Below are 17259 nucleotides of genomic sequence, written 5' to 3'. Positions count from 1 at the left end.
TGGACAATTGATAAAGTGAGCGCAGCTCTGAGGGCATCCATACTGTCGGCTAGTGTAAACACAGGTCGCACACGTGATGTCAGCATCTTTTTGTCGCGGAAAGTGACGTTGCGGACCTTAAAACTCCGGTTTTGTCTGTCCACACGCAGACACCCAAAACGGAGAAAACGCAGATCTTCACTTTGCCCGGAGTTTTTAAAAAGATCCGTTTTCGTGTGAAAAAACTCAGTTTTCGTGTGGATGACAGGCCAAAACGTAGAAAAATATCTACGTTTTGGCAGATCCCCGGCTATGTGTGGACAGGGCCTGAGTATGACATTGTTACTTTTGGGTCTTGATTGCACTCAGACTGATGCCTCGTTCAAACCGGATACAAAGCAGATGCTTAAATGTGAAACTTTTTTGTTTTGTAATGAACCATTTTTATTTCCGTGAATCTGTTCTCTTCTTAGCCTCAGCAAAATAGCTTTTACATCGTTAACATCCACATTTGTTTAAAATCTTCTTTGAATATGGCCACATCGTGTCTAGCCGTTAGCTCGTCAGTCCTGTCCAAACTAATTGCCATTTCTCTTATTTGAGGCTCTTCAGTCGCGTTCTACAAGAGGTAAGATGCTGGATCTGTCAATTCTGTCACTTTAAACGCTGTTTGTCTTATTAATGAGCTGATGTAATATAATATTTTTCTTCGTTCTACTTCTTTTCCATCATGTTGTAAGATCTCTCTCTCTCTTTTAATAGTTTTGTTTAATTGAGATGTGCACATTATATATATATATAATTTAATATACCTTTAGGAGGTGCTATATACCTTCACCAGTAAAAGGTCTAACTATATTTTACTAAATAAACTTGGGATTCCCATAGCAAGCCCTCAGGTCTGCAGCGGTCTGTGTGGAGAGGGCACACGTACACATCGGTGAAGTGCTCTGAGCTGCTGCACGACTCCTGCAGCGAATGGCGCGCGGCGGATCGATCCTTCTATCGGCAAATAATCCATAGCCGCATGGTGACGTCACGCCGCTGAGTATTGGCCGCGGTGGCTGGGTGCCGCGCGGACGCCAGGGACGGATGGGCGCGTTTAAACCCCACGACGGATTAATACGGAGATAAACGGGGGGGAGGGAGGGGGAGAATTAATAAGAGTAAATTAAAGGGGGGTGGGGGGGAAAGCGCTAGGACCTGCACGGGACTGTTTTTGTTTGTGACGTCGGCGCGTGGGGAAATGTAGCGGGTGTATCTTTGCAGGAGGAAGATGTAAGAGGTCGGATCCAGCCAGCTGTGGCCTGCATCTAACAGCAACATCTGGCCGGTGAGTCGCGCTGCTGTCGCGGGCTGGGAGCAGCCGCGCTCCCCGCTCTCAGCTCCTTAGAGTCGGTGTGACCTCGTCTCCTTGGCTGCCGGATGGTGAATGAATGATTGATGTGATGCATGTGCGCACATGATAATGGAAGGTTTTTTTAATGTGCAACCTGCAGCGTGCACGCTCACCTGCGCATGGATCACCTTTAGGTTCAATGGAAAGGTGGAGAATTTTGTTATTGCATGCAATATTAAAGGGTCAGATCTTATCAGTGGTTATACCATAAGGTCAGGAAACCCGGAATTCCTGCAGGATTCAACTAAGGCTGAAATTTGTTTGTATGAAGCCACATCTTCATCATCCTCTTTGACTTGATCCTGCAGGGTCAGAGAAGGCGCCTGAACAGCCAGTCCGCCAGCTCTGGACCATAGCGTGGAGGGTATGGAGGAGGGCGATGCGGAAGGGGAAGGGCCCATGGTGGTCACAGAAGGGCCCAGCAGTCAGGGCCTCCCCATGGATACCACCACCAACCTCTTGGCTTCTGTCAAAGAGCAGGTAGATGCTGCAGTCACACCCTCTGGTTTAGATTGCGTTCAAGATTTACTCACCTTTTCATCCTTAATATACCCACCTAAAAAGTCTTTCAGAGCTGATTTCACTCTTGATAACATTTCCTTCTTTATAGCAAATTTGTTATCCAACATGTTATATTTCAGCAGATTTTTCTTCATTTATGTCTTTTTTATGTCAGTTATTGCTCTTTAGAGTTTATTTTTCCTCAGAGTCTACTGTTTTGAGATTTACTCCTCAATTTTACCAGATTATCATGTCTTTGTGGATAAATCCTTCTTACACCACAGATTATGGGGCTTATTTGGGCAGTTTTAGTTTGTATTAATGATTATGTTGGGTTTATATGCAGTCATTTGGCTTGATCCTTCAACATCATAATGCATTGTCTTCTCTTTCTTGATGACATAGAGGTAATTTAAGGACATTGTGGCAGGTTTGTGACATTTACTTTAGGTCATTTTGCTTTTTTGTGCAAGTTGTGCACCACTGTTGGTATCTTACGTGTGTTTGTGTTTATGTTTTGCATCCTTTATGACCATTTAGTTTCTTTCTCTGGTCATTTAGTGACTTTTAAAGTAGGGTGGAAGTTGTTTTCTGGAACATTTTCTGCCATATTGCTTGAAATACCAATGGAAGCCAAGAAATTAAATGTTTTGTCGAAAAGGATTCATTTTAATCTCCTGAAATGTACGGTCCTCTTCCAATCATTGTGAACTTCCTGTTCTTAATAACGGGATAATAACACATCCATCAATCTGCTCTCCGACTGTCTGCACAAATTGCTCATTCTCCGGAGCTGCTGAACAGGAATTGAATCTTTTGTTGAGTTATTTACCGTGTTCTACTTGCAGTCAGGTCCTGTTGGGCCGTGATTTACCGTAAATCCTCTAATACAGGCCCGGGCCTGTATTTGACTCAAGCTCATCAAGCTCCAGGCCTTTATTGGAAGGAGGGCCAGTATTAGAGGCAGGCCTCTATTTCTATTTGAGCAAAATGAACTAATGGTTCGCTGGAGTTTTTGACAATTAAAATTGCGCCCACATTTTCAAAGTTAAACACATTTCTTTTAACAACGGTAGTTTCTGCTTCAACCCTCTCCCCCCTCCCCCTGCGCAGCGGCCGCAAACTCACTGATGCGCCTGCAGCCTCTCGGAGTTCCTGCTGCTCTAAACATTAAAATAATTATTTCATTTTCTGTTCCTCACTTCTGATTACCTTCAATGGTGTCTGTTTGTTGCAACCACAAGGTACAAAAACTAACTTGTTTTTATTTGACTATTTTTCTGTCCTGTCTGTTTATTATCTTCCTGCATCTCCTCTCAATCCTAAAGAAAAACTGCTACCTGGGTTCATATATATTCACCTCATGAGTTACCTTTGAACTGCAGTTCTAAAAGATCTACCGACCGCAAAAACAGCGGAGCGCTTGCTGTTTGGCGGCCGTATCAGTGATCAGTGCGTCGGAGAACAAGGTGATGCCCGCAGCGCCCCGCTCCACAGCATGCAGCGAAACGCATCAGGCGCAAATAAAAGACAGAAAACATTAGAGGAAATGAACCGACATGAACGATCGCGTGTCAGTACCTACGGGAGCGTGGTTTCACAGACGCGGAAGTGATAGCGTCGGTGCTCTAGGAAACCCCCGAGCGTTCGAGCGTCAACGAAGTGACACGGAAATGCCGGGCTTTCCAGAAGTAAGTAAGATAACTTACTATGAGCTGATAGTTCGTTGGATTGATTGGTAGGTTGGAAACTCTGATCGTGAATCTGAAGAAACGATGACTGAGCTGTAAAGGCGACTTCCGTTTATAGCCGCGGTTTGTGACGTAGGTGCGACGTGAAGGGAATCCCCGCGAGGGGCATGCTGGGAGTCCCTACTTCGCGGATTTTCACCTATCGCGGCCAGGTCTAGAACGCATCTACCGCGATAAACGAGGGATTACTGTAGTTCATACACCCCCTACTGCTGCTCTCCAGAGTGTTCTGCAGCATAATCAGCACGTTCTCTAAGAACTTGATAGTGTAATGACCTGGCTGGGGTTGTAAGCCAGGTGCATTCTGGGTATTGTGTTATATGTGTTTCCTATCGTTCTGCTAGTTCCTATGTGCTGATTTGCGTGTTGTGTGAGTGTTATGTAAGCCACAGGGAAGGTGATGTGTGTTCTGTGGAGTGGGTTGAATTAGCATGGTTAACTGACACCTTGACTCTGTGTGGTAGGAGCGTGATAGAGGATCGTGTCTGAAGCGTTACAAAGCTAGAAGAAAAAGCCTAATAAAGGTCTGCGCGAACCCCTACTGCCTCCTGCTGGTTGATTTGGGGACTATAACCCTGCCGCTGGGAGTCTCGTACTTGCTTGTTACCACATTCCATCCGGCCACAATAAGAGACCGGCCATTATTTACCTCCGCTGACTCCGACACCGGCCAAAATTGGAGACCCGGCCTTTAATTGAATACCGGCCTGTATTAGAGGATTTACGGTACTTGCTGTTTGACCTCGCGTTGGCACAGGCAGCAGGCTGCACCTTTGCTCACATACTTGCTGCTGCACAGCACTGTACTGCACGTAGTAGTGGCATGTTCCACGAGGGGGCGCACTGGACTACTCAGACCAGACAGAGAGCCGAGTTTGTGGTTACAGCCAAAACAACTTTGGCATCAATAGAAGAGATCAGTAACTGGTTAATTCACGACAGAAAAAAGAGAAAGCAGTGGTATCGAAGATGGTATGAAAGACTTCTAAACCAGAGATGGATCACCATGGTGAGTGTGTCTCGCTCATTTTGTCGACTCCACCTACTGGTTACTTGTATATTGCAGCGTTCTGACTCGTCACGCTAATTTCAGGGGACACGCGCAAACAGTGCTTCAAATCAACGTCAGTAACGTGTGGTAGCCATTTTATACATGCATTTGTGTCGTAAAACAGCAAGTATATCAGGCCATTAGGAAACGTTTAGGTGACGGACCTGTTGTCTGAGAATGCAACCTGTTCTCTGTCGGCTGGTAGAGCTGTATGTCTAACGCGCAAGAAAGTGTGTGTATTGTGAACCAGCAGAGAGGAGAGAGCTGAGCCATGTACACATGCACATGTCAGGTTTTTATAAAATCAAATATCCTCCTAGCCTGGCAAGCCAGACTAAATAAATGTATTATTTAGTCTGGCCATGCTCCACTGACAGCTCTCGGTTGTGGGGCGGGTTCTACCGTTGTCTTTCAAATGATCTCCACATTCCACTGGACAATGAATGTGACATACTCTTGTTTCACTCTGTTGCATCATCCCACCCACCAGGCATATAGAGTGCCCTGATTGGCCCACAAAGCGGATAAAGCTCTGTGATTTGTTCACTAAGCAGATAGAGCACTATGATTGGCCCTTCATTATGAACCATTCACAGCTCTTTATGTGTTTGAAACCCCTCTAGAGAGCTGTGATTGGCCAGCCAGAGTCCTGGTAGGAGCTGCTGATGTTCCAATGGAGCATGCCTAGACCATTCTTTGCAAAGCAAGAATTTGGTCTAGTTCACTAGGCTAATATCCTCCTCCACTCATCTAGGAAAAAACCCTGGGTCCGGACCACCTCATTTTCAGCAAAACAAATCCAGTGCATTGTAAAGCACATTCAAAGGCCTGCCAAGCCAGTAGGTGGTGGTAGTTTGTTTTTTGGTGTGTTAACTGGCCAAACCGTAGAAAAATCTTGGTTTTGTGGGGTCCCGACTATGTGTTTACATGATCTGAGGAGGTTCTGGAAGTTTTGATCTGTTGTTTTTTGGGGGATTTCCCAGCTTGTTGGTGGATCTGAGCTGCTGTCCCACTGTGCAAAGACCCAGTTTGGACGTCCTGCAGTCGTGGTCCAGACCGACAGACTCAATATAGACATGATCTGCACGTCCATGCAACATTGACTGTTTGCAGGCGTTATTTTTAAGTTAGGAGTAAATTAGAAAAGCTAAAAACTGCCTCGTAAATTGTACTATATTAGCTAGCATGCTAAGTTGTTACACAATTACTTAGTTGCACTATGTTAGGAATTATCGCAACCCCAGGGGTGGGGGTGGGGGTTGCTTGAGCACCTGCCCCTTTTGTCCAAAGTGCCCTTTTTTCGGTCTTCCGTCAGATTTTACCGTCCATAACTGTCATACTTGGATACAGGTCGGGCACTAGGACCATGTGGAGGCAGCCTCCTCAAGCTGAACCCTTAGACCCACCCACAAGCTCACTGATTAGCTCTGCCGCGTCATGCTAACATGTGATTGGCTGGCCCTGCTGTCACTCTAAATCTGTCTCCATGGAGACGACTGAAACCGGTGTTTCGCTTGTCGGCAGGAGTCTGCGCTCATCTAGCTGTGAGTTTTTTATTCTGCCTGCATCACGTCAGCTGGATGGATTTTAATATCAGAGCTTTTGTTTACATTAACATTTAAGTTCGTGGTTAGTGTGTGCTGAGCAGAGTCAGCATGTCTATTTGCATTAGTAGCGTGTATTTTGTCTCCCTTTGTGTTGATTTTGTATAATTTAGCTTCAGTTCTCCACAATTCCCAGTCATTCTGTCCCTCTTTGGGCTTCTCCAAGACACTTTAGCCCCATTTTGTGGTTATTTTACTTTTCTTTGCGGTCACGTTGGACCCCTGTAATGTAGTGCTTACATCCCCCACGCTCACAAGAAAGATGAAGTCTGAGTCACCCAAATTTACCGAGCTAATCCAGGGGATTATCTCCAGATGAGGCTGAAATGTAATGAATCTCCACGCCGAGCCACAGGAATTTGCTCTTAGAATTCTATTAAAACTTTAATTATTACTTCCCTCTGCCAGGCTTGTTGGGGTTGTGCTCAGAAAAAGGACGGAGAATGGAGAGCAAACCAAACGGGAAGCTCATTTATTTTTGCGACACGTTAAAGATGAATCTGAGGAAAGTGGATGGGCTCAGGGTTACTGAAGGATTCGCTGTAAACAAGCATTTACACAAACTGACTTCTCGTTATAAACGTCTTGTTTTCACACCTGCCACTCCCTTTCTATTCTCGTCTAACGCTTTAGTTGAGTTCTGATCTTTGCTCCCGTTTGCCCATCCATCTTGACGAAAGTTGCTCTTAGTTTAACAAAATGAATTTAACAACCATCTGGCTGATTTCTTTTACCGAAAACCATCAAGTCCTCGGGAGAATGTGAAGGTAGACGCGTGAGGCTATTCTCCGTCTGCTTCACTTCCCTGCTGTTATTCTAATGCTGATTTATATCCCATCAGCATGGGACTCTTTCTGTTCTCCTCCCCTTAATTATACCTGGACACTAGCCATCTTCTCAGCTAAGTCCCTTGGTGTGCACCTGAGTTCTTCTATTTAAAGGCTTATGATGTCTAAGAAAAGACATCCTACTTTTAATCTACTGTTTTCAAAGAGCTGCAGTTTGGGCCTAAGTCCCAGTTGATGTGGAGTTAAGAAGACGACAATTTTGCTGCTCTCAGAGCAGCTTTCATTCCTCTAAATCTGAATTTTACTTCAGCAGCTGCATCATTTTTCTGCTTCAAGTTCCTTCAAACAGTTAGTTTTGTGTGGATCTGAGCCTCACACGTCTGTGATGTTTGACTCTAGAATCAGAGGAATGATGGTTGTAGAGCAGAACCTGTCACCCAGTTGTAGGAACGTCAGTCGGTGCTGCTTCTGGTGAGGTGGTGAAATATGATCCAATAAGGCGGATGTTGATAAATGATACGTGTGCAGAAGGGTTAAGTCAAGGGCAGGTGTGTGAGTTCTGATTGACCGGAGTGGAGTCGCATCTCTTTAGAGACGTTGACAATTGGAGGCCACGGTCACATTGTAGTAACATCAGAGGACTGAGGGGAAAAAAACGTACATTCTCCTTTTTGCACAAAAAGAAGTCGGTTCTCTTGGTTCATTTGCTAACATGCAATCTCTCCACCAAGCAAGTGCCACTAGATAAAAATTCAGCTACTTCTTAGGAAGATGTGGCATCAACGTTGTCCTTTCTGGGATATAGAATAAACATTTCCTGACTTTTCATAATAACAGTTGCAGCACTGATTGAGTTAGAATATCAGATTTGATGCATTTACAGAAGAAGGGCACTTGAAATCATTATTCTCCTCAACCAGCAATGCAACATGTGTACTCATTGTTTTGCACACAGAAGGACTTCACAGACTAGGGTGCACCTAAATGAGACATTCAGCAGATCATGGTGGCTTCAAGATGTCCATGAAAGACCAGTAAGTGCCAGGACCATCTCCTGCAGTCAATCCAGCTGCATAGAGCAGAGTTTGGTTTTGGACAATGGTCTGGTGTCAAGAAGGGCAGCAAAGAAGCTCGTTTACTTCAAAACAAAGACAAACTGACATCAAGGTTAAAGTATAGTCATCATCACACACTGGTGATGTTTGTTCCCCACATTTGACCCAGTCGAACCCCTTAATGCTGAGTGTTAAGCGGGAAGTCATTGGGTCCCATTTTTAAAGACTTTGTAATGACCCGACTGTGGATATGAACCCATGATCTCACAGTCTCAGGGCTGACACTCATACCATTAGGCCACTGAGCTGGTTCTGTGTAAAGTCAAGTGATTGGTCCTCTAAAGACCGGAGGGAAGTTATTTTCTCTGATGAACTCCTTTTGATTGTTTAGGGCATCCAGAATAATTATTGTCTGAAAAACAAAAAAGGTCAGTGAGCCCATCGACCCCGTGTCCTGCCATCACTAAAGCACCTTGAGACCAGTCATGGATGGACTTTCTTCTCAGCCAAGGAAGTGGACTCACTCACAGTTCAACCTCAGTACACAAACATGAATAATGACTGGTACCTAAGCATTTTACCAGAGGAACTCTTACCAACCATCAAAGAACATTGCTGAACAATGATGAGCACAGTTTGATCAGGTTAAAGTCAAAACTAAGTGCCTCAGGGAAGAAAACATGAACATGTTGAGTCCAGATCCAGGAAACTGCCTGGACCTTGACCTCACCAATAAATTGTGGGTGATTCTTGAGAGGAAGGCAAAGAAACCAAAACCCACAATCTCCAAGCATTGATTATGAAACTTGGACTACATCAATCATGATTGACAGCATGTCAGGATGAAGTGTAGAGGTCATCAAAAAGAAGGAACAACTCTGGAAATATTGTTTTCTTGCATCAACATACACTGAACAAAAATATAAATGCAACTTTTTGTTTTTGCTCCCATTTTTAATGATCTGAACGCAAGCATCTGAAAATGTGTCTACATACACAAAACACCCATGACTCTTAAATATTGTTCTGAAATCTGTCAACATGTGTGTTAGTGAGCACCTTTCCTTTACCAAGATAATCCATCCCACCTCGCATGTGTGGCATATCAAGGGGCTGATTAGACACCATGAATAATGTACAGGTGTGCCTTAGACGGCCCACAATAAAAGGACACCCTGAAATGTGGAGTTTGATCAAACAGCACAATGCCACAGATTTCACAAACTTTGAGGGAGTGTGCAATTGGCATGCTGACTGCAGGAATGTCTACCAGGGCTGTTGCCCGTGAAATGAATGTTCATTTCTCTACCATAAGCCGTCTCCAAAGGCGTTTCAGATAATTTGGCTGTACATCCAACCGGCCTCACAATCGCTATTTGAGAATCATTGGTGTTTTGTGTATGCAGACAAATTTTCCGATGTTTGAGTTTAGCTCATGATAAATAGGAGCAAAAACAAAAGTGTTGCGTTCATATTTTTGTTCAGTGTATGAAATGCTTGTAATTCTACTTCAGTAATGAAAAAATGTGTGTGGAAAGGTCTAAAACAACTGAGGAAGCTGACTTTGTTAAAACCAAAGCATTCTAAAAAGTTTTGGGCATGGTAAGAAGAATGTAGCTTATAGAGCCTCTTCTACAGAAGCAGCTTTAGGATGAGGCCGAGTACCTAAAATCCAGCTGGTATTCTGGTCTATATTTCCATAAATAATTGTTAGGGCGTCTGAATCTAAATTAATTAGGCCTTTCACCCAGCATTAATAAGTCATGGAAGACCCTCACTTGATCAAAATGCCCCAGAAATCATAAGGTTTTTCTCAATGCCAAGGAACCTTGCCTTGATGTCTTTGCCCCACCCCGGTTGCCTAGGAGATATGTCATCAGGAGCCGCCAGGACATGTTCCAATCGGTTCCAATGTTCATGTTCTACCAAGGTGTGTGTTCTCTGTTTGTTAGCCATTTAGCTAGCTGAGCAAGGACACACGGGATGTGTCTTGTAGCCTAGCCTTGGTCAAAAATTACCCACAATACACTGCAGTATTTTCAAAAAGACGGCAGATCAGAAGCCGGCAGCTACTTTGGGGACAATTTTCAAGTTTAAAAGTAAGTCAGCTAATTTAAAATGTTTTTTTAGATCCAAAGAAGTTATCTATGGTTGGTTGGTTGCTTAGTAGTTGCAGCTTTGGCAGCTAGCGGGTAGTAACTCACTTATATATTTAATTTAATAAACATATACACAATTTAAAAAGTAAAAGGTTTATATTTATATTGAAACTAATACATGTAAAATATAACGTTATCTCCCGTGTCACGTGATGTTACGTGACCGCCGTGGAAGCCGCGGTCACGTGATGCAAGTCTGTTCCATTGAACTGTTTTCTTTGACCAAGGAAGGACAGTGTCCTCGTAAGCAAGGCGCCTGGCCTCGCAAGACATCGCCTCACAAGGCAAGGCGCCTTGACATTGAGCAACACCCTAAGTCCCTGGGGTCAAACTCGCCTAATGAAAAGACAAAGTCCGACTTCCTTGCTCCGACGGCTCAGAGGAGCTCCAAATCAGAAAATGTTTCTTAAAAAGCAAGTCACTCCTAAATCAACTTTTTTCTTTACTGTTAAACTGTATAAATGAGTGTCTAATAGTGCTGTAGACGTGTGTAGTCATTAGTTTGGGATTTTATTGCATCTTGGGTTGAGGTGGTTTACGGCCAGTCACTGCCTCGGCGCCGCTCTCTCGGTCCACCAGGTAACGCGTCCTTTCAGCTCATTTTTCCAACAGGAAGTTTGAGTGAAGTAAGACTCAAGTAGTGGGGTGATTGACTCTTTAAGTTTAACTTGTCAACTTACTGGAATTGAACAAACCAGTTTTTTGTTGTGTAGATTTCCCTGATTGGAGGATGATCTAGCCATCCAGCAAATGCCACCGTCTAAACTTGGAAGTTCCCAGAGATCAAACATTTCATCTTGTACCTTGTTTCAGGCTGTTGAACAGGATGTGAGGAGAGAACAAAACTAAGTTGCTTTACTTCTCTCTGTGCTGGATTGCATGCAGTGGTGCTACCCAAGCGTCAAATCTACCGCCTGCAGTTCCTCCTCGGAAATGTCAAATTAGATGTGCTAAATGGAGCAGATCAGTTATTGCCTTCCATTGTGTTCGGGGCCTGATGCTTTCCCATTTTGCTCTAATTTGGCCCATTAAAAGTGGAAGAGTGATGGATGTGAGGAGGGAAATGCCAAATGTGGCAGCATGGAAACCTAAAACCCACAAAATAGTGGTACACAGTTAGACTCTGTCACTCTTTCAGCAGACATTGTGAAATTGATTTGATGTTGAAACAACAGCCTCTGTAGCTGCTGCTAAATGAAAGAGGACACCATGAGGGATGCTAGAATTCATCTGAAACGGTATGAAAATATAAAATACACCTCTGCTTTACGAACCTATCAGGAATGGTGGGAGGCTACATTGGCTGAGTTGTTTGGTACTTAAGTTGAAATGTAAAGAAATAATTTACCACAATCAAAAGTCACTGATAGAAGTTTATAAAAGTTTTCTTGCTTCAGCGTAAATATTTAAATATTAGCTAAAAATAAATCTGCTTCACATTTTTACTCATCGTTGTGTGGGATCAACATTATCACTGGTTCTCAAAACATGCAGTTCTGGATTGTGTCTGACATGATTTTTCCTGAGTTAGGCTGTTCTCCGTCACCCAGTTTAACTCATCTCGGTGAGTCTTCTTCTTCTTCTATCTCTGCTTGATTGGGAGAGTTTTTTTGTGTGACCACTGTTGAAGGCCCACAAACTATAGTCCACTTGATCGCAGTCTGGACTTGCAGTTGCCAATTGTTCCATTATTGTTAATCCAGGAACCACACCCCCCAGGGTGTTGCAAGCTGAATGAGACATTGAGCTGTTTTCATATGAACTCGATGTGAGGATACAGTTGAGAAGTCCCCAAATGGCATTCAAAAGGTCACTTGTTCAAGTAAAATCACTTAGAACAAAATAAAGAACTTTTTCTTCCTGTGATAAATTATAAACACGTTGCAATAAAGGTCCCTGTATAACGTTAGTGCATTAATAGACTTTTTAATAAAGTAATAACAGGTGAAGGGTCTTATGGCTAGGGAGCTGTTCTCTAGTCAGTTGTTTACCTCAAAGAGCTGTTCTGATGTCCGTGAGAGCATGTGTGTGTGTGTGTGTGTGTGTTGAGGGGTGTTAGAGTTCCACCAATGCCTGAGAAAGCATGCGGGGGGAGGGGGGGTAGCATTTTGCCTAGGTCAAGTTAAACGTTTCTCTACAAGGACTTGGCCCTCATCATTCACTTTGAAATCCCGTTCAAATGTTCGATGTTGAACGTGACATCACTAGTATTAACAACTGCCCTTTATCCTAACCTTAAGGATACTTAATAGTTGATACCAGGAATGTTAACAAAGGGACCCCTTGTTTATTAATACTTAATAATGCAAGTAACATTAAGAAAGGGACAGTTATTGTAGATCAGTTAATGATTTCAACAGCTTTTTGAAAGAGTTGACAATATGTCTGTCCTTCTTTCTTTATTCTCACACATTCAAACACTAAAATTGACAAAAAGACTTCAGAGCACTCCTGTTTAAGGGTTACAAAGTATTTCTGCTGGGATTTTTTGATCAAAGCTGAATACGTCAAACGGATAGGAATACTGCAACTGTTTGTCTTAGGCTTAGTTTTTATTTCTGTCTGTTGAGTCAACTAGTTAGAGGATATTGGTGAGTAGTTACCATGGTGACACCAATGAGTCACATGCCAATGAGCTACTGCTGTTTAACATGAGATGCCAATAAGCCATTGCTGGTTACTATGGCGATGCTAATGAGCCACTACTAGTGATCATGGTGATCTTTATGAGCCACTAGTGGGGACCACTGTTACCTTAATGAGGCACTAGTTGTTCCCATAGGAACCTCAATTAGCCATTAGTGGTTTGACCTGTGATGTTATGGTGAGCTTAACAAGCCACTAGTGGTAACCATGGTGACCTCTAATGAGCCACTGGCAGTTACCTCAGTAAACCCAGTGAGCCACTGGTGGTTACTATAGTAACCCCATTGAGCCACTGACAGCAGTTTCAACATTTCTGTTGATCTTGATTCCTTCCACACTGGTTTACAGGTTTTAAATCAACATGCCTACATTTTATCTGATGATAGGAATTATTTTAAACGTTACTGTTTTTCCTCCATATAATTTAGTGGTAAATTATCAATGCAATATAACGACGAAAGCCTGAAACTGTGTTAATATCTAGGAAAAAAAGATCTTACCATTTTACGTCAGTGCAGTTCTGGGGGAAAAGGCCCATCCCTGTTGTATAAGCTTCTGTTTGCTAAAAGTGATTTCTGTCTGTTTGCTGAGAGCAGCCGGCTGTTGCACTGCAGGGCAGCTCCCAGATGTAAACACAGGGTGCCACTGTACGAATGTGATGCGCAGAAATGAACATGCATGCTCATCAGAAAACATCCTAAAATACATATGGAAGGAAAAGCCCAGCAGATCAACAATGTCTAAACCCTGCCCACGGTCCTCACAATTGGCTCAATTTCAGCAATCAGAGCTAGGAAATGGAGCATGATGTCACAGTAAGTTAGCAGCACAGATGTTGTGGATGTGGATGACTGACAGCACTGCTACTGCAGAGGTTTTGCCTCTTCTGTGCTGCAGGGTCACATTTTGAATTTATGGTTTAAACCACTTCTGCCAATCCAGTTATGTCACCGCCTAGCACCACCCTGCCCCCTGACAATATCCAAATCTCAAATCTGCTGCTTTCTGACATCTGCCTGTGTTTGAAACCATGTTTTTGTCGTGGTGGAGGAAAGGGAGGCAGGGGTTGTGTATAGCATAGAGGAATCCAAGAGGATTTGGGTTCATCCTCTGTGTGGAAATGGCAGGATCCTCCACCATTTAATGCTGTGTCATCACTCAGTGAAGGTCTTTCCGTATCTAAGACTTATTCACATGATCAGAAAATGCTGATTCGCCTCCACCAGCCTCATCCCTTTAGAGGAAGAGGTAGACCTGTTGCTTACAGTCTCAAGTGTCTGGGTGTTTGAACCCATCTATACGTTAAATACAAGAGTAGAAAGACTAAAAACAGAAGGACTCATACTGTAAGGTCTGCCAATGGTGCTCTTAGAGCTGCTGTATAATTACTAATATTGGAATTTCAATGATCATTTTGGCTTAAAATAAACCTTTTCTTGTCATAATGGCAGAATAACGGCTAAACACACAGGTTGTGTGTAACTACCTCTCTGCTGTGCAGCAACAGTGTCCTCTGTTCAGTTCTTTTTCCAAGCGTCCTTTATTCACACTGGCTCCCTGCTAGGACCCCGGGGCTTCTGTAGTCACTTTATCTGCTTTTACAGCTGCAATATCTGTGTAAGAAGAAGACTACATTCAGTTAGTTTGTAGTATTTTAATGTCAGAATAAACCTATTTAGGTTTAACATTAGGCATTTTTTAATACTAGTTTATACGTAGTAATTCTAGGGTGATTAAAGTAATTTTGGTGTCATCATTTACACTTTCATACATTTTAATTGCCATTAAATGCAGAAATTGTCACCTGCTGATGTAAACTGGTGCCTGTAGTCTCTTTAAAGTGTGAACTCTGGTAATTTTACCCATACTTTACATGACTTTTAATTTTGACCTTTAGATATATACTTTGTCCCTAAATAGATTTTGTCTTGAAAAGACGAAATAGTAAGAAAACATATAGAGTTGCGATTTTAAGGAGACAACATAACCTGTCCTTGTTGAGCTGTTTAGTAATAAGTATAAGTTAATAGGCTACATTTACTTTTATTATTTGACAATAGTTTTTTTTGGTACAAGATAGTTCTTACCCACACTATCTTGTTTTTGTTTATTTTCCCAAATCACAGAAAATCTTGTTCAATTCACTAATTAATTCTGAAAATATAGATGATCTTAAAGCGAATACCAGGATAAAGGAGAACATTTGGTTTAAGAAATGTGGCAAACAGTGCTAACTGTGTCTCCAGGCGTGGCTGTGGAACGGTATAAAACACTCGGACACTTACATGCGCAACAGAAAACCAAACTATTGCCCTAAATAGACTGCTGTTTTTTTTAAACAAATGTAAATGCTTTAGTTTTGCTGAAGGCAAACTGGTTCTTTTTGTTCTGACGCACTCAGATAACGCGGTAGGTACACGATTTCATCTGCATGTAAACGGCTCAGTGGACCTGATACCGGTAACTTCTGGAAGTGACGAACCGCAGAAGCATTCTTCTGATAATATCATCATCACAAAGTACAGGACAGTACGTACCAAATAAGCTGCAGCGCTGTTGTCCATTCCTTCAGCCATTGTGCATACCTTGTTTTACCTTTGTCTGCTTTACTCCTGCCAGAGTTTGTTTACTGTTTCTGTTGCTATAAGCTAACCAGAAGAATGCCGACACGAAAAGCTGGATGTCGCCACCAGAGTGGAACAAACTTCATTTGAGGGTTTGGTTTTCTAACGTACCTGTAAACTAGGATAAAGGCTCCCAGTTTACTACGTTAGATGGACTTAGACGCACACGTAAACACACTGACTGAGCTAGTCTGAACCAAATAGCTCCAGCTACAGAGGTGTTTTTTGCTAGCACGCTAAATGTTTCTTTAAAATGTTACTTTTCACATGCTGTGGTGTTAGGGTGCAGCGGTGAAATCGGTCCCAGCTGAAACACTTTCCCAATGTCAACATTCTGGACGTTCTCAAGTCTATTCATTAGTATAACAGCATATGAAAAATATGTATTATAATGAAAGTAAACGCAGGTTTTTGGTACAAATTGGTTTGCCGCACAGGCTGAAAGTCGGTGTGAATAAAAAGTGTTTGTTCTGTAGTGTAGATTCTTGCAAATGGAAATAAAAGTAAAGTCATTGCTGAAGGCTCTCCTAGAGAATGTATGAGTATAGCAAATAAAAACAGAGATGTTGTTTGCACACATTATACACTGGCAGTGTGTTTTGCCCTTGATCTGCCAGTTTTACTCATGTTGACTTTTCACAACCATGAGTTTAGCTTTCAAAACGCAAGGAAGTGCTCGTCAGTGAGAAAGAATGTCAGCAAAAGACCAAAGATGAGACTAAATAATATCAATAACTAATTTTTCCCAATTATGTAAATTTTATCATTTGGTGCCTAAATAAGAATTGAAATACAGATATGATAAATTACACAGTCCTGATAAAAGGTTATTCATCTTTAGTAAAGTGAACTGTGATTATGCTATACAAGCTGTGCTCCCTGAGGAGTAAAGCGTTCTGTGTGTTTAAGGTGTCACTGGATGCTCTTATTTTAACCATCTGCACTGCAGCATTTCTGATGTGTTTTTGGGTGAAGAGCAGAAATAAAGTCAGTGTGTGTCATCGTGATTATGATTTTATTCATCTACCTGTAATTAAACTGCCCGTTTAGGTGTCCAGAGTGACAGGAAGTGCTTTAATCCATCTGCAGCTTGTGTTGTCAGGCGGAAAGAGCAAGACGGACGGGAGAATTAAAATCGGATGCAGAGCGTTGAGGCAGCTGTGGGCGGAACAGCTGCTATCTGTGATGATTTCACCCTGTGTGGGTATAGTGCCTTTGGTCATAGTTATTCACAATGTTTTGGTTGTAACTTTTCTTTCCGTATCAGACGTGTTTCATCACGATAAGATGCTTGCTAAATGATCTGCCCGTGCGGCAGAATGAGGCTGGGAATCTCAGCAAAGTCTGAGCAGCAGAACTAGGTCGAGCATTTCACGAGTATCACAGATTCTGTGTGGATAAACCGAACTGCTGGGCCATGATTAGACACGCCACGAAGCAGAGGTCTGCGGTTAGTGTCACTCGGTAAGGGAGAAAATATGCACAATGAGCTGTGGAGAATGGTCTGCAAACCCCCAGCTGGTACGAGGCGTCGCCTAGCACGGCTTCACGCCGGCCCTGGAGACGAGCTTCCAGAAAGCAGGAGGCGACAGCCGCAGGCCGTCGACGGGGGGCTTTGTTTTCCCTCTTCAGGCGTGCTGTATTGCAGAGAGGCTGAAACAAGGATGCATGTGTGCGGCTGTCCTGTCTCTGTGCTCCTCTG

General features: G+C 42.9%; 1 protein-coding gene across 2 annotated transcripts in view; it reads left to right on the top strand.

Moving 5' to 3' along the window:
* The first annotated feature begins 1156 nt into the window (after window positions 1-1156).
* Window positions 1157-17259, top strand: part of LOC107377197 (plakophilin-4) — a 68049-nt gene continuing 51946 nt past the window's right edge. For both annotated transcript variants that reach the window (XM_015946663.3, XM_015946662.3), the window contains exons 1-2: window positions 1157-1312; window positions 1687-1858. In XM_015946663.3, the coding sequence (XP_015802149.3) occupies window positions 1745-1858 (114 nt within the window). In that variant the 5' untranslated portion in view covers window positions 1157-1312; window positions 1687-1744. The remainder of the gene's footprint in view (window positions 1313-1686; window positions 1859-17259) is intronic.

This window comes from Nothobranchius furzeri, chromosome 2, assembly GCF_043380555.1.
Source record: "Nothobranchius furzeri strain GRZ-AD chromosome 2, NfurGRZ-RIMD1, whole genome shotgun sequence".
Classification (NCBI taxonomy): Eukaryota; Metazoa; Chordata; class Actinopteri; order Cyprinodontiformes; family Nothobranchiidae; genus Nothobranchius; species Nothobranchius furzeri.
The sequence above is the reverse complement of the archived record's forward strand: the minus strand, read 5'-3'. Positions and strand labels throughout refer to the sequence as shown.